This window comes from Vipera berus, assembly GCF_964194415.1.
Source record: "Vipera berus genome assembly, chromosome: 2".
Lineage (NCBI taxonomy): Eukaryota > Metazoa > Chordata > Lepidosauria > Squamata > Viperidae > Vipera > Vipera berus.
This window is the reverse complement of record NC_138203.1, coordinates 101818885-101842923: the sequence shown is the minus strand read 5'-3', so window position 1 is coordinate 101842923 and position 24039 is coordinate 101818885. Positions and strand designations below refer to the sequence as shown.

General features: G+C 40.6%; 1 protein-coding gene across 1 annotated transcript; it reads left to right on the top strand.

Annotated features, from left to right (window-relative positions):
- The first annotated feature begins 15331 nt into the window (after window positions 1-15331).
- Window positions 15332-23749, top strand: DCTN6 (dynactin subunit 6). Its single transcript, XM_081317566.1, has 7 exons — window positions 15332-15355; window positions 16715-16779; window positions 17201-17306; window positions 18367-18455; window positions 18991-19038; window positions 21722-21864; window positions 23478-23749. The coding sequence occupies exons 1-7, from the start codon at window positions 15333-15335 to the stop codon at window positions 23574-23576; spliced, it is 573 nt and encodes a 190-aa protein (XP_081173692.1). The 5' UTR covers window position 15332; the 3' UTR covers window positions 23577-23749.
- The last annotated feature ends 290 nt before the right edge of the window (window positions 23750-24039 follow it).

The window sequence follows — 24039 nt, the reverse complement described above, 5'->3', positions numbered from 1 at the left end:
TAGGTGTCAGCATCTACTTAGTTTTCAATATGAACAATGGTCTTTAAAATGAGAGTCTTAACCATTCAACAATTTTAAACTTGTCCAAAGTTAAATTTTAGCTTTCAAGTTTATAAATTTATTTCACTACCATATATTTTCATCCTCCATAGAAATTTTAATTCGCTGCTTCTTTTAGTATAAGGGTGGGGCAGAAATCCCCCCTCCTTCACTTTCGGAGGTATTTTGCTGCTTGGGGATCTTTTCCAGGAAATTAAGTGCAGAATAGAAAAGGGAAAATCAGATTCCTCACCCTGTTTCAAGCACGCTGTTTACTATTGTGCTGGTTAGTTCTTTTGGACTTCGGTTGCAAGTAGCTTGGGCTGATCAGTGAAATACAGCCTTTCTCCTGTCAGGTTAGAAGGCTTTCCCCAAAATGAATAGAGTGGCCGCTGTCATTCCAGAGTCTCCGGGGCACCCTTCTTTCTTTGCCGCCTCTCCAGGGCAGTTCAGACCCATTAGGATCTCCAGGCACGATGAAAGTTAGCCATGGGGGTGCGGCAGTCTGCAAGCCCGCAACAAGTCGCTACCGCGCAGGACCGGAAGTCTCTTCTCTTATTTATTTTAACATATTCATATTCCACTCGATCCAAATGACTCTAGATGGCTTTCACACTTTTAACAGGAGTAAAATTCAACTTCATACAATCATAAGCACAGCCAACCACAAAAAATTTAAACAGCTTATGCATATCTACAACAAGGAGGGGAAGTAGGCTCCCTAAACTCTGGGTGGTTTGCAGTTAAAATTATTGTTAATATTAAATTAATGAATGTACTTGAAATATTTAATTTACTTAAAATAACCAAGGCATTTAGAGCAATAATACTTTGGAACTGCAAGTTTTCTTTCCTTGAATGTTCCTTCTTTACATTCTTGTCCTATGAATTTTAATCTTTAAACTTCTAACATTTGTTCTATACCCTAAAATCAAGATCTGCAGGATTATTGTGCCAGAAACCACAATAAAAATATCTCACTGAGAGAGTTTGATGTTGTGCTTCAGCCGTAGATGGTGAGAACTGACATGCAAAAATATTTTCTTAGGAAATATGCATATTAGCAGCTAACCCCAGTTGAAGCTGGGACCTTGGGCTCTCAGCAGTGTAGGACTTACAGTCATAATGAGAAGAGGATATTGTTCCTGAAGAAAATATTTGAATGAGATCCAGCAAGCAAGTATTGTGTTTACTTAGATACTCGGGCAAAGATCAAACACTTGCATAACAAGATGACCCATGGCCTTCTGAAGGCAAAAGAGAATAGAGGCAGATGGAACTGGAGTATAAAAATAGCCTTCCTTGATACTGGTGCTTGTTTGATCCAAATCATGCCAGGTAGTTGTATCACAACGTTGTTATTTGCACCACATCTGAGATGCTTGTTTCTTGTTGCATATGGGGATATAGGATAGAGAAATGGCCTTTTCTTGGTAATTCTGATCAATAGTTTGAGGAGTCCATTTAATCTATCTATCTGTCATCTATCTATAAAATATATATGGTTGCCCAACTCACACAGGTAACTGCAGCATTAAAATATCACAATGCAAGAAGCCACCCACCCCCAAGAGCAGTGATCACACAATCACAACAGCTCAACCTGGGGTCCCCAGTCCCACTGGCAAAATCACATGTTCAGTGTTCTTGGCCATTATACTTTAAGAAAGTAACTCATAACTATTACACTCTTTGAACAGTTACAAATTCAGATTGGTTACCTACTTCAGCTCCGCCCCTTTGTCATGCTTCATGTATGTTTGCAATGAATAATTTGTTATAACTACACTCAATTTTTAGATATACGCCTAAAACCTAAATGTATCAAAAGAGGTCCTTAGACGTGGGAACAAAGAGCAGTAAACAGGTCTGCCTGTAAAACGTATTTGCAGTCCCACTTCATACATGCCTGGGCCAGGAAATACAGGTGGTCCTCAATTTACGACCACAATTGAGCCCAAAATTTCTGTTGTTAAGTGAGACATTTGTTAAGTGAGCTTTGCTTTATTTTACGACTTTTCTTGCCATAATCGTTAAGTGAATCACTACAGTTGATAAGTTAGTAACCTGGCTGTTAAGTGAATTTGGCTTCCCCATTGCCACAAAGAGGAAGGGGTCAACTTATTTTCCAAAGCACCAGAAGGCAAGCCAAGAAAAAATGAATGTAGTGTCTATCAGAGGTGGTGACCCTTTGAGAGCTGTATGCAATGAAATTTCATTTTAATGTATGCCAATTAGTGTACATTCAAGTGACAATAAAGTTATTATTCTATTCTAAGGGATGAAAACTAATCAAGGAGAGAAGCAACCTGGAATTAACTTCCTAACAGTGAGGACAATTAACCAGTGGAACAGTTTGCCATGAGAACTTGTGGTTGCTTCATCACTGGAGGCTTTTAAGAAGAGACTGGACAGCCACATGTCTGAAATGACATAGGATCTCCTGCTTGAGCAGGGGTTGGACTAGAAGACCTCCAAGGTCCCTTCCAGCTCTATTCTGATTGATTGACTTTTTTCAGTGCCTTTGTTTGAATGGTCACTGAATGAATTGTTGTAAGTTGTGGACTACTTCTGTGAGAACTAAATTTGTCCCTCCCCTGTAGAACTTGTGTTACTAACTTTTCATCTCTGGATTCTTCACCAACAGTGGGTGATTCTCAACCTTCTACAATTCACACACCATTAACTTGTTGCCTATTGAATGTTGAGCTTATGTCATAAGTTAATAACTAATGTCACAAATTAAGTCAAACCCAGTTATTTCTTTCTTTGTTATTTCATTTATATGGCCACTTATCTCAAATTCATGATTCTGAGTAGCTAACAATATAATAGTCCTTTTGTGACTGACTTGTTTAGCAACCTTTCACAGTTGCAACAGTGCCTTTGCAACCAATCATTGCATTTACAATCTTTGCAGGTCTGTAATGCAAAAAAAAAAGCGTGAGATTGTAAAAATCATGAAGTTTCCATTGCTGTAGAGGTAGAAGAAAACTTGCTTATGATCCAGCCTTAATCAACAGTGAATTAGTGCATTATCATTCTTGTTTGTCTGGAGGCTTGGACTTCCTGCAGGAAGAATCTCTGCAGAAACACTTAAAATATTTTAGAATAAACTGTAACCTTGGATTGTGCTGCCACCTGGTGATTTTTAAAATAAAATACAATTTGCTGTTTGCCTGTTTTTGAGAGTGCTGTAGATGTAGAGCATAGGGGAAGAAAGCCCATTCTCTCCTGCATAATGCTGCTAATCATGAGTTTTAAAAATATATTAATTATTATTAGGTATGACACTAAATATCCCTATTCAAACATGACATGTTTGATAGCAGCTGGAGAAGGGAGAGATATTGTCCTTCTGACATGTTTGTTAATCCCCTTTGGATGAATTGTTTATATCAGGGGTAGGCAACCTTGGCTCTTTTATGACTCGTGGACTTCAACTCCCAGAATTCCTGAGCCAGCCATGCTGAGGGAAAAGAGAGAGGTTTCCAAGCTGAGCCATGTGGGCTCAGGAATTCTGGGAGTTGAAGTCCACGAGTCATAAAAGAGCCAAGGTTGCCTACCCTTGGTTTAGATTAATCTTTCGGCGCAACGCATCCCCCCTTGTGATTCCAGTAGATTCTTGGTGGCTTCTGATACCACCACGTGTAGTATCCTTCTGGGTTACCCGCAGAGTTTGGAGACCGGAAGTTGTGAGTCTAGATTAAGACAGTTAATTTGTAGACCTGCTCCATTAGGAGAAATGCCATCTCTAGAAAAACCTTGGAGCTAGCAATGAACTGGCATGCTACTTCCAGGGAGGGGAGAAATATGGCAGGCAGACTAACATCAGCAACATTACAATATTGCACCACAAGACCCAACCCTTTTCTATACATGTTGTGATGTTAAACATGTGACTCAAAGGGATGCCATTTGGGTTCAATTTTGTATTGTTTTATCCCATCCAAACTTCAAAAGCTATATTCCGTTTAGTCGAGAAATATCTGCTTTATTTGAAAAGAAATGGCAAAATTTCTTCTATGTTTTGAGGGTGATGCTTGTAGTAATAAATAAAATATGGATTAAAAGTGGTGTCTTTATCCCAAAATGTTAAACTTAGAGATTTCTGCTGTTTTGTTTACTTAGAATATCATTTTTAATGGTTATTTTCTTAGCAGCGTTGTATTGTTCTCTCATTCCAACTTATCTTAAGTCAGTTAACTCTTTATTTGCATTTGTTGTTTTGATTCATTTAAACAAGTACCATATATACTTGAGTATAAGCCGAATTTTTCAGCCCAGTTTTTGGGCTGAAAAATTCCACTTCAGCTTATACTCCAGTCAACAAAAAAACTTACCGAGGACTTGTGCGCGGCCGAGGCTTTGGTGCTTCCGGGATCGCGCGCACCTCTCCCAAGCCACCGCCGTCCGAGACCTGCCAAAGTTTGGGGAGGTTTGGGGAGGTGCGTGCGCACCTCCCCAAACCTCCCCAAACGTCGGCAGGTCTCCGTTCCTCCGCGCCCTGCCTGCCTGCTTCTTTCCGCAGCGGAAAGAAGCAGGCAGGCAGGGCGCGGAGGAACGGAGACCTGCCGACGTTTGGGGAGGTTTGGGCGCCTCCCCAAACCTCCCCAAACGTCGGCAGGTCTCCGTTCCTCCTGCCGACGTTTGGGGAGGTTTGGGCGCCTCCCCAAACCTCCCCAAACGTCGGCAGGTCTCCGTTCCTCCTGCCGACGTTTGGGGAGGTTTGGGCGCCTCCCCAAACCTCCCCAGGTCTCCGTTCCTCCGCGCAGACCTGCCGACGTTTGGGGAGGTTTGGGCGCCTCCCCAAACCTCCCCAAACGTCGGCAGGTCTCCGTTCCTCCTGCCGACGTTTGGGGAGGTTTGGGCACCTCCCCAAACCTCCCCAGGTCTCCGTTCCTCCGCGCAGACCTGCCGACGTTTGGGGAGGTTTGGGCGCCTCCCCAAACCTCCCCAAACGTCGGCAGGTCTCCGTTCCTCCTGCCGACGTTTGGGGAGGTTTGGGCGCCTCCCCAAACCTCCCCAGGTCTCCGTTCCTCCGCGCAGACCTGCCGACGTTTGGGGAGGTTTGGGCGCCTCCCCAAAGCTCCCCAAACGTCGGCAGGTCTCCGTTCCTCCTGCCGACGTTTGGGGAGGTTTGGGCACCTCCCCAAACCTCCCCAGGTCTCCGTTCCTCCGCGCAGACCTGCCGATGTTTGGGGAGGTTTGGGCGCCTCCCCAAACCTCCCCAAACGTCGCGCAGACCTGCCGACGTTTGGGGAGGCGCCCAAACCTCCCCAAACATCGGCAGGTCTGTGCGGAGGAACGGAGACCTGGGGAGGTTTGGGGAGGCGCCCAAACCTCCCCAAACGTCGGCAGGAGGAACGGAGACCTGCCGACGTTTGGGGAGGTTTGGGGAGGCGCCCAAACCTCCCCAAACGTCGGCAGGTCTGCGCGGAGGAACGGAGACCTGGGGAGGTTTGGGGAGGTGCCCAAACCTCCCCAAACGTCGGCAGGAGGAACGGAGACCTGCCGACGTTTGGGGAGCTTTGGGGAGGCGCCCAAACCTCCCCAATCGTCGGCAGGTCTGCGCGGAGGAACGGAGACCTGGGGAGGTTTGGGGAGGCGCCCAAACCTCCCCAAACGTCGGCAGGAGGAACGGAGACCTGCCGACGTTTGGGGAGGTTTGGGGAGGCGCCCAAACCTCCCCAAACGTCGGCAGGTCTGCACGGAGGAACGGAGACCTGGGGAGGTTTGGGGAGGCGCCCAAACCTCCCCAAACGTCGGCAGGAGGAACGGAGACCTGCCGACGTTTGGGGAGGTTTGGGGAGGCGCCCAAACCTCCCCAAACGTCGGCAGGTCTGCGCGGAGGAACGGAGACCTGCCGACGTTTGGGGAGGTTTGGGGAGGCGCCCAAACCTCCCCAAACGTCGGCAGGAGGAACGGAAACCTGCCGACGTTTGGGGAGGTTTGGGGAGGCACCCAAACCTCCCCAAACGTCGGCAGGTCTCCGTTCCTCCGCGCCCTGCCTGCCTGCTTCTTTCCGCAGCGGAAAGAAGCAGGCAGGCAGGGCGCAGAGGTCTGGAGACCTGCCGACGTTTGGGGAGGTTTGGGGAGGTGCACGCGCACCTCCCCAAACCTCCCCAAACTTCGGCAGGTCTCCGGACGGCGGCGGCTTGGGAGAGGTGCGCGCGATCCTGGAAGCACCGAAGCCTCGGCCGCACGCAAGTCCTCGGTAAGCTCCGGGCGGTCACTTGCTTCGCGTCTCCTGAGGGAAGGGGGGGCGACTGGAGCGGGCGTGTTTCCTCGCCTGCTGGGCGCCGCGATTTGCCCGGGGAACGCGCGGGCCCCGAATGGCAGCGTGGAGCGAGGAAGCGGACAGCCAGGGCTTCCCCGAGAGCCGCGGCCACACAGGGTATTCCTGTGTATTCAGGCTTGCAAAATGGCGGATCGAGCCTCTGCTGGCGGCAGAGGCTTGCAGAGCGCGGATCCAGCCTCCGCCGGCGGCGGAGGCTTGCAGAACGGCGGATCGGCTTATACTCGAGTCAACAACTTTTCCCAGTTTTTGGGGGTGAAATTGGGGGTCTCGGCTTATACTCGAGTCGGCTTATACTCAAGTATATACGGTATGTCTTTGGTGTTTTAACTTGTGAGCCACCCAGATTCATATAAGTGAAATACAAGGAGGGCTATATAAATCCAATGAAGTAAAGATAATTTCCATTAAAAGCCACAACCCATCATTTCATCACAGACATAGCGTATACATAAATGTACAACACACAAATATTACAACTCAAGCTAATTCTGAGACGCCATATGGAGAAAGAGAATCACTCTGAAGTAATCTGTGCTGAATCCGGACCATGATAAATAGTATGAGCAATTTCTGGAAGTAACATATCTGTGTTGCAAAAAAACCCACAACCAATAAATGGCAAAAACAAGGAATAGAAAACTCTATTATTATTTTTTTGCTGCTCACTAGTGACAGTTCATAGATTTGCAGTCAAGTTACTGTATTTTCAGCGAAGTGATTCTTTTGAAAACTGTATGAAGACAGGCATAAAGTTTGATAGGAAAATATAACTACTTTCAAGTTTCCTTCTCTAACCAAGATGGAAATGATTAGGGGGTATCTGTCTAACAGTATGGCAAGGTCATCAACCACCGTCATTTAGGTGACAGTCTGTTTGCTTCCTTAAAAAAGGTTCTAATTCTATCCAAAAAGGGAGAAGGGTCTGTTTTTAAGCATAATCAAGCAATAAGCTTACAAAACAGTTGTACTTATCCTCAGGCAATTTGGCAGATTTCTTAGTAATAACAATATTAAGTCTATAATGTTCATGATTTCTGTGGAAGTTGCCTTACTGTTTGTACCTTTCCAAATTTTGAAGACAGCCACATTAATACAGTTGTTAAGGCATTAGACTAGAAGCTGGAAGACTCTGAGTTGTAGTCCTGCCTTAAGCACAAAGCCAGTCCTGAGGCCAGTCCCTCTTTTGTAGCCCTAGGAAGAAAGCAATGGCAAATCACTTGCTGAGAAAACTGCAGGACTTCATCCAGGCAGTCACCAAGAACTAATATTGACACAAAGGCACAAAACAAAAACCATTTTTGAAATATTCCCTTAACAAACATCGTAACAAAAACATAGGAGCCTATTCTTTTTTTAAAATTAACTTTCACTTTATTTGATTACAAGTTTTTAAAGTACAAAAACATATAAAAAACAATTAATTACCAAACAAATGCAAACTATTTAACAAATATTTTAAAAAGAAATACATAATTAGTCGTAATTTAAAAATTGGGAGGGGGAAGCAAGCAAAAAGATACAACCAATCTCAATGTATCACCTACATCTCAAGTGATAAACAAAATATTAAAAATTCCTTCCTCAACAGAGTATCCTGACTGCCAATTTCATCCCTTCTCTTAGACAAAAAAGTTTTGGGTGCTTCCCTGCTAAGCCAATGAGAGGCAGGAAGCATGTGTTTCCTGTAACTCCTGCCTGGGGAGAAATCCAAGTGGGCTACTTTGCAATGTCCCAATCAGCTCATACATTCACAAATATATAAATACCGGCAGCTTTTATTTAAAAGAAAGAAAAGAAGCATGCCCTCTGCATGAGAGTAGGAGGACAATGAATAACTGAATCATAGTTAGATTTGATTTAAAACTAGGTTTTTAACATTAGAGAAGAGTTTTTCCGTGTCTGTATAGAGACAGTTGCAACTTCCCATCTGCTTTGAAATAGTGGAAAAAACATAGGTTGTGTTTCTAAAGGTAAGTAGGGTCAATACTTTGTCTTCTTGTACTAACAATAAAAACAAAAAGACATACACGGATTGAAAGAAAATGTAGAGAAGGAAGACAACCACCAAAGCATTGAGCTATAACAGCAATTGTATAAAAACATGCCGTGGTTAGCTCAAGATGTAATACAGTATCTCTGGAGCTGGAGATTTCCAAGTGAACCCAAAAGGGATGGAAATATTAATCAGCTTCAGTCATAAGGCTCAAAGACCTGGACAGAGTGAAGGCCATGGCACCGGGTTAAGAAGTCAAAGATGTTCAGCAGAAGATATTAATTATTCCATTGAATTAAAGTCTGTTTTCAAAGCCACTGAGCTCGACTTTTGTTCCATGTTTGAATAACAATAGCAATCATTTAGGTTGTTTCTAGGGCCCAAATGTCTCTATCCATAAGTATCAACATTCCAGATAGGACCAATACAGCCCCAAATGAGATGCAAGAGGAACAAGCTTATTCATGCGTGAAACCAACTGAAAGAACAGAAAGGTCCTCCAGGTAGGATAAGAAAGGTAAGTACAACATGGTAATGCCTGGAATAGGGTCGTCCAAGGAAATCCCTCTTTTGGACATTTTATTTTGGTATTCTTCTGTCATGGATATCCAAACCCAGTGAGGTAACTTTCTAAGTCTTCACTGTGAGGTAAAAAGGGTGATAGAAAACCCAAAACACAGTAAGAGATGCAGTATTATGGCAGAAGATTTACTTTACAGTAATTTGGAAGCAACCCTGTTTTAAATACACTGCCTTCTGCCCTTTATTATACCTATCTGAGAAAACATCCAAAGAGGTCGTACGTGGTGAATTCTGCCAGAGTGACTTCCTGCATGAAGCAAAAATGAAATTAAATTAGACATAACAAATGTGCTACTGGGAATCATGGGAATTTTTTAAAAAAGTAATTCTGGTCTGAATTATAATAAAATGATGCCTCTAATAGAAATATCTTGATTTTAATGTATCTCCAAACTCATCTGCTATTACTGTTATTAATTTAAAATGACCTAGTTAATGCCACAACTATTGTCATGTCTATTTTGCTCCTGTGTATGCAAACCAAAATGCAACAAAACAGGCAGCTGTTTTTATATATATATATATATATATATATATATATATATATATATATATATATATATATATATATATATATATATATATATATATATATATATATATATATATATATATATATATATATATGTTATACACAAAGAAACAAAAATCCAAACAAAATTGTAATAAAAAAACTAACACAAATGCCTATGGAGATGGGTGATGGGTGATGGGTGGCTGGCATTGTGCTATATACAGTGAACAACAGAAACAAGGAAAGCTTCCTTTATCCCGTCTTTCTACGGTATTTAATAAGCAGGCATATACATAGAATGAAGGCTATTGCTAAGCACATTGATTTGTGCTTAGATTGTAAGCCGCCCCGAGTCTTCGGAGAAGGGCGGGATATAAAATGGGATTAAAATAAAATAAAATAAATAAAATAATATGCAGCTTGGTAGTGTTCTTTAAAATGCAGTAATCATTTCGTCACCTAGAGATGGTTAGTTTGCCCTAACATAAAGGCACTGTCTCTCTTTATATTAGACATCTTTCAATATAAATATATTGCAAAGCTAAACTGTTACTGAGCCTATTAGTAGAAGGGCCAAAATTGTCTTACACCTACCCTTTATTACAAGAGAGTCTTCCAAAACTGCAGGACAGAAAATATGGAACAAGGTCTAACTTTATAAGTATAGGAATTCTGTGTTTTCTTCCCAGTAACGTGAACAGAGGGATTAAACACATTTGCAATGGAAGATAAGATTATGGCAAGCAGGTTTAATTCTTCTCCTTCCTTCTCTTGCTTCTCGCCACCCACTTGCTCTAAGTCTGTATTTCTACCAGCCAGAGAAGTGTCAGATCTTGTTTCAAAAGAACCTAAGGCAACTAAAAATAGAGTTAGGCCGTAAGCTAACAATTCAAATCATTACTTGTATATTAAAACTAACTTCTAAAACAGCAGCACTAACAGTAGACAGCAGCAAAATACATATTTGCTCCGTATTTCTTTCCTTTGCTGTGTGTATACACATATAAATCAATACAAATACAAATAAATCAATTAAACAAACAACTAAGATCAAGTCAGTAAAAAGACACTTACAATCCAAACTACTTCCAAAAATAAATATATTCACCATCATCTCAAAGACCATTACAGAAGAGATGAAGTTGATTTTGCTAGAGGGACAAAGCAGAATATAGAAGACAATAATTCTGAAAAGGCAATTTTTCTTTTTCCAAAAAGATCTATTTTTGGCTTCTTTGGAATGTACCTAAAGGTTCAGAATTGTTTACTTAAGGTTGTGAAAACTGCATCTTTGTCAAAAAATTGGTTCCAGGGTTGTGTATGTAACCATTTAAAGACGATAAATATTAAAAGCAAATAATAATAATAATAAAAGCAAATAGCTGAAAAGTTAAGCTTCTACTACTAACAAATGTAAGGATTGACCAGTCCTGGAGCAAGTTAAAAAAAAGTTTAGCCTGGTGGCAAAAGAAATGCAGGACCAAACAAGCTTTATTGACAGTGCATTTAAAAGTTAAGGTGCCACTGTAGACAAGGACTTTGTTGGTCTATAATGCACTTCTTATATCCCCAGCACTTAAAAGATATGCAGTCTGGTTGATTAAAAAAAATAATCAGGAATTTGGTTGCACCTTTTTCAACAAATAAACTTTATTAAAAAGCTTTCACATTAGCCAGTCTATGCATCTGAGAAAGTAAGCTGCTATTCATGAAGGTTTATGCCTTTTAATAAAATTTGTTAGCAGGAAAAGGTACTGATTAGTTTCCACCGTAGACTAGCCTGGCTCTCCTCTTACAAAGCCTGGCTGATGCTCAGGTAAGAAAAGACAATCCTTCAGAGGTTCCACTCCTAGGTTGTACTGTAAGTGGCTACACCTTTTGCCACAAACAAATTGGGAGCTTTAGACTAAGTGGCCAAAAAGCAGACAGGAAAGAAGTATTCCAGTGAAAGTGATATAAATAGGAGAAAGTTGAAAGCATTCTACTCCTCCTAAGTAATTTCCTCCCCCTTGACTGCACAGTGGTTTCATGCACTCTACACACTGTTGGGAGTCTTGTTTGTTGTTTGGAATGTCTCATTTCAGGCTATAGAATGAAACCACATTAAATTTGCAGTTTGATTCATAGTGATTGAAATTAAGCATCTTAGATTTTCTATATGAGGTTTCCTCTGCAGGTAGTCTTAAAAGCTTCATCTGGTCCAGAATTCTAATAGTTTGGGGAACAAGTGGTAGAAGACAGAGTTGCCATTTTAGAACTGGCATGCTCACCAAAACCATCTAAAATAGTCATCATAAGCGAACCCAACATTATTCAAGGAACATATATTCCTATATTTATTCCTGTGCCCAATCAAATAAGGTGAGGAATACTTGTTAGTCCTCCAAGTATTGAATAAGCTTATAATGTCTCAAATGCTGCTCTTTGGGAATAGAGCTTGTTGGCTTTCTGTGCTTTTTTTTTTGGTAAGGACATAGTGAACTAGTAATAATAAATAACATAAGCACACATACTTTACAGGCAGATTCCTGGAAATACATAAACCGTGAAAGAAAATATAAAATGGCAACCAAGTGAATAAAATGGGCTTCTCCATTTCACAGGGACTCTGCTTTTCAAAGGCTACTTTGTTGGTGATCTTCCAGCCTTGATCTCACTTAAATCAAAATGCTCATCATACAGCAATGAAATTTTCCTATACGGGATGAACTAATAGTAGGAGTCATAAGACAACCAACAGTGACCAATTCAATCTGCTTAAGAAACCTAAGTCTCTGCCCTAGATTTCCTGAACATTTCTGTATCAAGAAAAAAAGGAAATGTGATTTGCTTGCCAAAATCTGCATTTTCATTTTGCTTTCATGTCATGAAGTTTGAATTGACAGATTGTGTCTGCCTGATCTGTGGGGCTCTTTCTGGACACTGTTTACAAGAATCACTGGAAGCAGATGAGAGCCTCAATACTGAACTGTTTTCAGTTCCCCATTATGTATGATATATTTAAGAAAAATGAGAGAAACACAGCGTGTTGCTATTTTTCCCTTCATAAGCATGTCTGTTAAAGTGTTGCCAGTGCAAAAAAAAAATGACAAGGCAGTTGTGATAATAATGAGGATCACGAAGATTTTAGTTGTTGGACTATTAAGAGACAGCTATGTACGCTGTTGTTGTTAGTTGCGAAGTCATGTCCGACCCATCGCAACCCCATGGAAAATGTTCCTCCAGACCTTCCTGTCCTCTACCATCTTCTGGAGTCCATTTAAGCTCACGCTTACTGCTTCAGTGACTCCATCCAGCCACCTCATTCTCTATCGTCCCTTTCTTCTCTTGCCCTCAATCTTTCCCAGCATTAGGCTCTTCTCCAGTGAGTCCTTCCTTCTCATTAGGCGGCCAAAGTATTTGAGTTTCAACTTCAGGATCTGGCCTTCTAAAGAGCAGTCAGGGTTGATCTCCTCTAGGACTGACCGGTTTGAACGCCTTGCAGTCCAAAGGACTCGCAGGAGTCTTCTCCAGCACCATAGTTCAAAGGCCTCAATTCTTTGGTGCTCAGCCTTTCTTATGGTCCAACTTTCACAGCCATACATTGCAACTGGGAAGACAATAGCCTTGACTATACCCACGTTTGTTGGCAGGGTGATGTCTCTGCTTTTTAATGTGCTGTCTAGATTTGCCATGGCTTTCCTCCCCAGGAGCAAGCGTCTTTTAATTTCTTGGCTGCAGTCCCCATCTGTGATGATTTTGGAGCCCAGGAAAATAAAATCTGTCACTACCTCCATTTCTTCCCCATCTATTTGCCAGGAATTGAGAGGGCCAGATGCCATGATCTTGGTTTTCTTAATGTTAAGGCTATGTACATAAAGGTTCCCCCGCACATGCCTGCTAGTCGTTTCCGACTCTAGGAGCCGGTGCTCATCTCCATTTCAAAGCCAAAGAGCCAGCGCTTATCCAAGGACATCTCCGTGGTCATGTGGCCAGCATGACTAGACGCCAAAGGCGCATGGAACGCTGTTACCTTCCCACCATAGTGGTCACTATTTTTCTACTTGCATTTTTATGTGCTTTCGAACTGCTAGGCTGGCAGAAGCTGGGACGAGTAACAGGCACTCACTCTGTTACGTGGCACTCGGGATTCGACCCGCCAAACTGCCGACCTTCTGATCAACAAGCTCAGCGTCCTAACCCACTGAGCCACCGCGTCCCTTGCTATGTACATAATGAGAGCCAATTTGCTGTAATGATTAAGGCATCAGGTTAGAAACTGTGAGTTCTAGTTCAGTCTTTGGCACAAAGCCAGCAGGGTTACCCTTGGGCCAATCACCTTCTCTGAGCCATAGGGAAGAGACAATGGCAAGGCTGCTTGCTCAGGCAGTCTCTGAGACTGAAAGAAAAAAAAACAAATATACATAATACTATATAGTTATCCTGTTCATCGAGATTTGAAAACTTTGTATTTATTTTTAAATAACTTTTAAAGTTGGTCTTAAACTGTTCATTAGATTATTTTATGTATTTTATCGCTGTGATTTTAGATTAAGTGCAAATAAAAATCTTGAGAGACAACCAACGAGATACCAAACTGTTCCACTGTCCTTATTTACTGACACTAAATGCCAATGTAGGTCAGAAAATGGATTTCCAAGACCTATAGCAGCTAGATCTAGATCCAAGACCTAAAGCAGCATCCTCCAATGAAGCAAGCTGAAATATTTAATTTGTGAAGCCACTATGAATCTAAATAAAGGGTTATCCTGAACAAACTTCTATCCATTTGTTGAAGATGTAATGTGCCATTCTCAGAGTGTTGTCTCTCTGAACAAGATCTGAGAATGTGGCAAATGCAAAAGGCATTTTCTCTGATGTTTGCAACACCAGGAGTTTCTCCTGGTTTGTTCAAGATGGGATCTTTCACCTAATCATCTTGAAATAAAATGCAATGTTTATTTATATGAGGGGTAGTGAGCAGAAATGGAATGGGACACATACTGATTTATATCTTATGCTTCAGAAACCCAGCTACAAGAACAAAGAGACCTCTCTTATTTTTCCAGCAAATGTGAAGTAAGCAGTGCTCCAGCTTTACAATGAAAATTTTCTTTACCCTGAGATATAAAGAAGCAATCTGTTCAGTCTTGGTTGAGAAAGTATTGAGTGTACCCAGTCTAAGAAAGATGAATGCGTGTGGGGTCTTTGTGCTGCCTCCCAGCCAGGAACAGGCTACCCCCACCCCTACCTTCAAGTGAGTACTAAATCCAACTTGCTGTCTTTCCCCAATGCCATCAAGATGGAATTAGTTCTACTGCAGGGCGACAGATACTGTGAAAAATAATTTTATCCAGTTTGGAACAGACATTTGTGGTTACTGTCAATAGTGCTGCTTTATTTTAATAACAAATTATTAAATGCATTATGAATTATTACAGTAAGCAATAATTCCTGTACTTATTTATTCAGCAAAGTTATAATTGTATAAATATACAGACACATATAATAAAATAACAAATAACACATATTAATAAAATAACAAAATGCAGACACATATATAATAAATAAAATAACAATAAATAAATAAATAAAATAACAGTACCGGTAATACTATTACACAATTCTAAATTTATATAACGGTAATTATACAGTCCATAACTGTATTACATAATTACTGTTAAACTTCGGCTCACTTTTCGTTTTAATTGCAATCGCCTTTCGTTACTTGCCACTGTCCTCGATCGCCTGCTTCTTCTGCTGATTGCAAAGAGCGCGCGCGACACCAGCGCCTCCTGTTGCTCGGGCGACCGAGTGCCAGGCTGACGAGTTGATTGCCAGCCGCGCGGCTTCGATCTGCTAATTCCGCCATATCTGCAAGGGTGTCTCGTCGCAGGCCGAGTAATGGATGGATGAAAAGAAAGATGGCGGAGAGGGTGCAGAAAAGGTAAGGGGGCTGGCTGGCCAAGCCTCTGTCTGGCGCGATTAATCTCTGAAGCCACCCCCCATATGAGTTATTTTCTTTAGATTGTTACTTGGCTCCGTTGTTTTCAAGGCTACAATTGGGTATGTGAGTGTACAAAAGGAACGCCCCAGTTCTTTACAATCGACCGTTGTTGCTACTAAGCTGCTACAATAAGGGTAGTCTCTGAAAGAAAAAAGAGATCGGACCTGCCGATAAATATCCGCTTTCAAATAAACCCGCAAATAATTCAGTCCAGTCGGAGAGGACGGAAAGCGGGAAATAGCTTCTCCCGACGCCACTCGAGAAAGCCTTACATCCAGCTCTTCGTTCCGTGTTTTTATGCTTCAGTTTCGGATGTCACTGTGTACAGGAGCGTTGATGATTTCTGGAAGGTTTCCAGTTTGCTGAATATCTTGAATAAAGCCTTGCATTGATTTTTTTTTTTACGTTTGACTGAAATCCTTTCTTTATATTAGAAGAAGCCAAGCCATCTTGTGGATATTCCTAAATAGTTCTGGTAGAAAATGAGGAATGAATGAGAATCGAAAGACTTGACTGTGAAAGTGTGTTGTCGTTTTCCTACTATTTAATATTATTCAACATTTTTCCTAAGTATTTTAAGTACTTGGCATTCATTGGCTTGTGTTGTTGTTGTTAGTTGCGAAGTCGTGTCCGACCCATCGTGACCCTATGGACAATGTTCCTCCAGGCTTTCCTGTCCTCTACCATCTTCTGGAGTCCATTTAAGCTCACGCTTAGATGGCTTAGAAATTCTTAAAACAACTATTAGGCTTGAATATTAATATTATGCTTGGCAGGTCGGAGGCTAAGGAGATGAGCTAAAGCTTTCCATTGTTTTTTTACAACGGACAGCATTTTAATAGTGTGAGACTAGGAGCTGTTTTGTCAATGACAATATATCTCCATGTCTAGTGTTTCAACTAGAACTGAAGTTAAGGCAGTATTGTGGTTTCTCAATAGTGACCTAGCAATGTTTTATTACTGATAAAACAGCTCCCTACCCTCAAACTGTCAATTAAACTTAAACTGTCATTGCAGGCCTTTATTAGTTAATAGCTGTGATACAGAATCTCAGGTTAAAGAATTCCTCCGTTTTGGGACTTTTAAACTATTACTGAGCATTTCTGTGGCTCAGGATTGACTCTTTTCATCACTGTTGCTTCATACACTTTTTCCCCCTAGGTACAGTCAGATAGATAGAGAGCTTTCTATCCTTTTTAAAAATATGTTTCCAAGGATCTGGAACTGTCTGATAGTGATGAGCCCATGCAAGACAGAAATGCCAACCATTGTTACTGTTTCTGTATATGTCTTTTCTAGTGTGAAGATTGCTCCTGGAGCTGTTGTTTGTGTGGAGAGTGAAATCAAAGGAGATGTGACTATTGGTAAGAGAAAATATTTTTATAGAACAATAATGTTGGATTAGCACAACATACTTAACTTGATTATTGAATTTTGCCATTTTGCTTAATGCTGCTGCTATAATTCTAGTTCTAAACTCTATCATTCATGTTGCCCTCTCAAAAAATGTGGATAACTCTAAAATAAAAATGTTTTTTTTTAGATTCAAATTAGATTCAATAAAAATGTTGAGGAAAAGTTGCAATAAATGGTTGTATGATAATGATTGTGATTCTTCTTTTAATGTATAAGTATTACACCCATTTAAAATGTATAGAGAGGGCTGGCAGCAGTCCTATGTTGACTGAAGCAAATTGGTATTTTCAGATGAACTTATGCTCAGGATAATATACTTCCTTGAAATACATGATATATGAGCACTATATCAATAAGTATTTTTTATAGGACCTAGGACAGTGGTTCATCCCAAAGCCCGAATCATTGCAGAAGCTGGACCAATTGTGATTGGGGAAGGTAATCTCATAGAAGAACAGGCAATTATCATTAATGGGTTAGTATCATTTTATCAACTTTCTTAAAACATTTATTCATTCATTCCACTTGCATGGCCACTCAACCTATAGCAATTCTGGGCAGTATACAAACAATTAAAAACAATCATAAAAAAATTAAAAACAGAAGAAATTTAAATAGAGATGCTAATCAGTATATCACCACACTTCTTAGGGCTCACTCAATACTCTAGGCCAATGCTCAAGAATTGCCAAGTCTTAAGAACCTTATGAAACTTGATAGGGTCAGGGCTATTTGAATCTTGAGAGGCAGTCTGTTCCACCGGGTTGGCACTGTGACAAAGAAGGTGTACTGCATTAGTCACAACAGATGGCATTGCTTGATGGAAGCGATCAGGAACATGCCATCTCTGTTGGATGTAATAACCTATCCCTGTGGCATCATATATTGATTGTATTCACTCAGGTAAAAATTGGCAGCCTGTAGCCATTGAAATAGTTTCATACTACCTTTAGCATAAATTTCTTGTTTTTATTTTCAATGTACAATAGATCTTCAGACCTGTGATCTTACCAGAGAAAAAAAATAAGATTTTGGAAATATTAATTGTAACAAATACCATAAATTCCGTGAATTTGAAAATGCTAAGTATAAAAAATATAATGAATTCATTGAATTTGTATTGCAGAAATTGATCGCTGGAAGTTTAATAAGCTTTTTCTATTCATTTGATGACCAAACATTTTTAGTATTGCCATCATGAGTTAAATGCAAAAGCAAAAACATGTCTGAAACTATAAGATAACCAAAGTTTAAATTTAAATTTTTCTGTAAACCTATTCCTATTTTAGTTTTCCATAGCATATCTTTGAATCGCTATGTTATGATTATTTTGTCAAAACGTTCTTGCAAAATGACATCTGTCCCAGTATTCTGGAAGAAACTTGATTGACAATTAGGGAGTCTGGTTGATGTAGAATAGCAGCTTAAAGGTTCAAGTTAGTATCAAACTTCGAAGATCAAATTCTTGGTTTTAAGGGTATGACATGCCTGTTTTTAAATACAAAAATGTTAAAACACCTTTTCCATCTCTACAGCTATCCTGAAAACATTATTCCTACTACAGAGGAAGCAGGAACCAAACCGATGGTCATTGGCACTAATAATGTGTTTGAAGTTGGCTGTTGTATCCTTTTGAAGAGTAAATTAAAAGATTAGAAGTATATATGCATTTAAGTATCATATAAGCAGTAATGTTTATATGGTGCAAATAACAAAAGTATGTGTGTTTTAGTCTTAGATCCCTAATTTGTGGCTAAAGAGAATTGGTTGGGATGTATATTATTTGCTGTTAAGCACTGATTAATCATAATTGATTTTTGTATCTAGTGGTTTCAGTAAAACAGATAAAATACTGTTATTATTTTTCCACACTTTGTTAATTCAGTAGAGAAAAAAATCTCACTGATTCATTGCTGCTAAATAATATCAGTTTGTTACAAACATAGCATAGGATGCTTTTTAACTACATTGACTAAATGAAAAAAATAGGGAATATTAGTTCAGATTCTTTTAAGTGTTAGTAGTTGCTATAAAGTTAGGATGATGCTCTCCGGGATCTTTCCTGAAGGCAAAGGAGCTGCAAAAGATCTCCTTCTGTATTAGGGAGAACTGGGGATATAGGAAACATGCAGGCAAATATTCTTAACCATGGCTTGCAGATTCTCAAGCAATGAAAATAGGAGACAACAATGTAATTGAGTCAAAAGGTAAGTATCTGATGTTGAGTTTGTACAACTTTAGAATAAATAGGAATATGGCAATCATATTTTTTATAAATTTTAATTTTCTAATTTTACAATCATGAGTACTTAATAACCATGTGTTGTCTAAGTCTATTGGTAATTCAGTGGTACATATTACGTTTTGCAGTCTAGTTCCAATACTGCACCATCCAGTGCTTCCTTGGTCCTCTCTTCTGGTGGTATACATTTTTCCACACTGGGCAAATATAGTTCTTGTTATTGTTAACACGTATACAATTAAATATAGACATCTTCATCACATTTTTCTGTATTATACATAATATGGATAGTGTTGGTTTATAATATCTTTTCTAGCCAGAACATATCTCAATTGTATTTGCACTTAAAATCCATTGTTCAATCAATACCCTGTTTTTCCCGCTTTTTAAAACTTAATTTCCCATCAATGTTCAAAATATCTCTTGTCACTTATAATTTTCTCATAATAAACTATATTTGGGTAACCGAAAGCTTCCCTTATTCAAACCCTTTTAAAATTTCCTGTCTCATAACAAAGTATAATATTCTAGTTACAAATCCTATCCTTCTAATTATAATAGTACTTTTATTTCTAACAGTTATCTATTTTTTAACCATAATCAAACATCTGTTTAATAGTATAATATCCCATCTAATAGGTCAAAACCTCTATTTTCTTCAGTCTTAACTCTAGCTTTGTTCCTTTGCCAAATAACTTTCCAAGTCAGTACACTTGATTCATCAAGTAATTCTTCCTCTGTTTTTGTACATATTGTTTGGAATGAGGAAGAGAATTTGATTGAAGTATTTTTGGAAGAACGTTCAACCCATTTATAGTAGTGCAACAGAAGAAAAATATAGAAAAATTACCTGCTTTGCACTGGCAATATATTGGAAGAGCCAAACTGGGTATGCTGTAAAATGATGCTAAGCAGCCCATGGATTGCACATAGCATTTAGCAAATACCATTGCAAATGCTACCATCCTGGCACATTTCCCAGCACAAGGCTAATTATTTATTTAATTTGCTATCTCACCACTGAAATGAAGGCATGTGCGCTTCCTGGAGGCCACTTAATAACAATAGCACTTAGACTTACATGCCGCTTCACAGTGCTTTATATCCCTCTCTAAGCGGTTTACAGAGTCATCATATTGCCCCCAACAATCTGGGTCCCCATTTTACCATCCTTGGAAGGATGGAAGGCTGAGTCAACTTGAAGCGTTGAGACTCAAACTGCCGAACCGCTGGCTGTCACAGATTGGCAGAATCAGCCTGCAGTGCTACATTCTAACCACTGCGCCAATCATCTAATTAGTAGTCTGCCAGGAAATACATATGATTACATAGGGCAGTGGTTCTGAACCTGTGGTCCACGGACCCCTGGGGGTCCACGACATCATCACAGGGGTCCAAGAACGCTTGAAGAAACGTTATGATTTAACTCTTGAGTTAAGTCTTCGTGGTCCGTGGCCATGATCCGTGGCCACCAAAGGCATTTAAAGGAGGTCTATGGTGAAGAAAACGTTGAGAATCACTGTCAGGGAAAGGATGCTCAACCACCGCATAGTTGTCCTCTTGCAGTCTGGCAATGAGATTATTGATAAATTGCCAAAGAGCCCACAACTTCCACAGCAGATGGAGCCACAACCAGAACCATTCTATGGTCACAGACCTGTTCCCTTGGGGAGGAGTGCCATCTCATCCAGAGTTGGAACCAATGCAGATGTGTTCTGTACCAGTCTGCTACCGGCCCTGCAGAAAAGGCAGGGACAACCCCTTTTACAAGAAGGCAAGAGGCTGGAATTACGCCTGCCAAATTTATTGCTACAAAAACAAACAAGACACGAACCAAGAAACAGGAGCTTTAAGAAACAGGAACTATCCAAGCGGTTGCCTTCAGCAAACCAGCCCTCCCACACATTCCCCTTAAATACAGTTCAGGGCGTGGCCTCTCTCTGCCTCCTTCCGAGGTGCCCCATTGCCTTCCTCTGTTTACTCCTGATTGACTGCCTCCTGCGTTGGGCGTCCTTGAACAGGGCCAACTGTGGGTCATCTTCATCCATGCTGTGAGGCTCACACAGCTGGGTCTGCATCGTGACCAGATGAGAGGGGCCTTGCTGGGGGCTCTCGTCAAGCTGTCCAATCCCCTCAGCAAGCTCTTCAACACCCCCCTCCTCCTCCTCTGAGTCGTCCGACCCAACTGCCGAACCCACAGGCTGACCCTGAATCACAACAAGATGATCAGCCACATGGTTTCTGGACAAATAGCATCTCCATCGAATTAGGAGGATTTTATCTTACTCTGGACCTACAGCCTCTAGTGGAGGATCACAGTATTTCTGATCTGGCTCAGGACGGAGATACATAACTAAGTATCATCTGTGTACATTATGCTGCCTGCTGTCATGGTGTAGAAACTTTGTTCTCTGCTACTAGACAACACATCAGCTAACTGCCTGAGTTCTAGGAGGAGAAGAGTGGCACGGTGGCCAATCAATATTTGCTTGCACCTATGCTTTTAGCCCACCATTTAGAAAAAACTGCCTAAACACAGAAAAGACTGTAGACTTAAAAGATGTTTCTCTCACACATACACACGCCTCTTTGCACTGGCTCTTGCATATCTCCGTCAAGGTCACCTTTCTTACTCTCTGCATCTACAGCATTTGTTGGTAGAAATGTGATCCTGACAAGCGGCTGCATTATCGGTGCCTGCTGCAATGTCAACACATACGAAGTCATCCCTGAGAACACTGTAATCTACGGAGCGGACTGCCTTCGTCGAGTGCAAACTGAGCGGCCACAGGTGAGTAGGCGACAAGCGTAGGGCAGGGCAGCTTTGAGTACTTCAGTCACCAGATTGCCCGATTTGTGGGGTGCGATTTTAACAATCCAGTCAGCGAGCAGAGCCCTGAAACATGTGCACTTGGTGATTTGTATCCCATTCGTATCCTGTTGATAAAGAGTTCCTACTTTGACCTCAGATTTAAGCAAAAGAGCGGGGAGATGTCAAAATCTTGGCAATATAAGTAGCACTAGATAGAGAAGATTATAGTGACCAGACAGTTTGGTCTGAGGGTCCAGTTGAAATTGGAGAGAGGAGCATCTCTCTTTCTTGCCTTTTCTTTTACAAATCACCATCATCTTTTGTGGATGATCAGTCTCTATTTCTCCAAGGATATGGGACACGCTGTTTGATGAAAGAGCTTTGTGACTTCTGTTAATGACCTATGATTTCAGATAAACAGGCAAACTGATGTTAAGAGCCTTGGTGGAGCAGTGGGCTAATGCCTCCTTAAGTAACACCAGCTGCCTGCAATTAGTGCAGGTTCGAGTCCCACCAGGCTCAAGGTTGACTCAGCCTTCCATCCTTCCAAGGTAGGTAAAATGAGGACCCAGATTGTTGGGGGCAATTAAGCTGACTTTGTAATAATGCCGCTTGGGGGGGGGGCGAAAGCCCTAATAAGCAGGCATATACATAGAATGAAGGCTATTGCTAAGCACAATGATTTGTGCTTTAGATTGTATGCCGCCCTGAGTCTTCGGAGAAGGGCGGGATATAAATGGGATTTTAAAAAAAGTCAGCTTATGTTGTCACTTTGCAGTGCTTTTTTATAGTGCTACTATTTGTCACTATAGTTTGTGAATTCACATTTCATAAAAAAACAGAAACCTACTTTTAAATCATGATTCCAGTTTCCTAGCTTGCTGAAGAAGGAAGGAGCCAGAGTAGCCAAGGATCGGACGATGAATGACAACTGACACTCATGTCCATATTCAGACCTAGCTAAATAGCTTTTCAGTCCTATCTTCCTCAGTATGAAACAATGGAGAAGGGCTTCAGCATTTCCTCATAAGGTGTGGAGAACTGAAGTAATTTTGGGAACGTTGCTGAAGCCATCATTGCTTCATAGAAAAAGAGTGGCTTAAAATATGTCTTATATTTGTGAGGAAGACATTTGTGTTGTGTCCTTTGAGAGAACGGGAGATTGGAAAGCAAATTTTCTTAATAGGAATTGCCTTAAAATAAGTCAGTCCCTTGATAAGTCTAACCTAATGACTTCAACACAGATTGGTGATAGCTAACCATACATTTTAGGCAGGAGTCTTCCAGCTATGAAAACTGAATCTCTGAAAGGTTGATTGTGTGGCATTGTCCATGAAAGAAGCTATCGCGTCTTTAATGCTGAGTTAAAGCCTTCTCTTCAAGTCATCGGACAGCTAGATACGTTGCATTTCTGTACCAAAATAAGCAATTGAGTCTTCCTCAGATCTTTTGGATTAAAATTTCTGTAATCTGTGAGCTTTGCCCATGCTGATGGGGATATGTGGAGATTGTGATCCAGTTGCTTCTTCTAAGCAGATGCAGATGCATTTGGATTCATGTATATTTTTCTAATATTGCGCTGTTTCTTTTAGCCACAAACATTACAGCTGGACTTCCTCATGAAAATCCTCCCAAATTATCATCATCTTAAAAAGGCTATGAAAGCAACATCAACACCTGTGAAGAGTTGAAAGCCTTCCTAGATCATGATCAGAATTATATTGGAGATGTATTACCTTCTTTCTGGACTTTATGTTTGCAAGAACTAACTTTTTTTTTTGCTTAGTCTGGAAATTTAGTCATACAGTTATGCAGCTTAATTTTATTTATTAAAATGTAAAAAATAAAATGTGTCATTGTTACATTCCCCTTGATAGTTTATATTTTTAGTGGATTTAATTATCTTTATTGCCTCTGTTTTTCCTTGTTAGTGAAATCAGGATGACCATTCATTTTCCCAGTAAACCTGACCCAGAGCCTCTTCCTTGCAGACAGGGGAAATAGTCCAGTTCATTTGGAAGGCAGCAGAGTACTGCACAAAAAGAAGAGCTTTTTTAAAAAAAAGACTTGTTAATTTCAATAGATATATTTTAAATTACTGCATATCCTTAGTCCTTTCATCAAATAATTGAAATTGTACGTGTAACTTCAGAC

Bases quoted from the DNA above. Each gene is read 5' to 3' on its own strand.
- DCTN6 (XM_081317566.1), top strand. From the start codon at position 15,333: ATGGCGGAGAGGGTGCAGAAAAG. The intron at 17,307-18,366 runs GTTAGTATCATT...CCATCTCTACAG, and splicing joins CAGGCAATTATCATTAATGG to CTATCCTGAAAACATTATTC. The intron at 19,039-21,721 runs GTAAGTATCTGA...CTGCATCTACAG, and splicing joins CAATGTAATTGAGTCAAAAG to CATTTGTTGGTAGAAATGTG.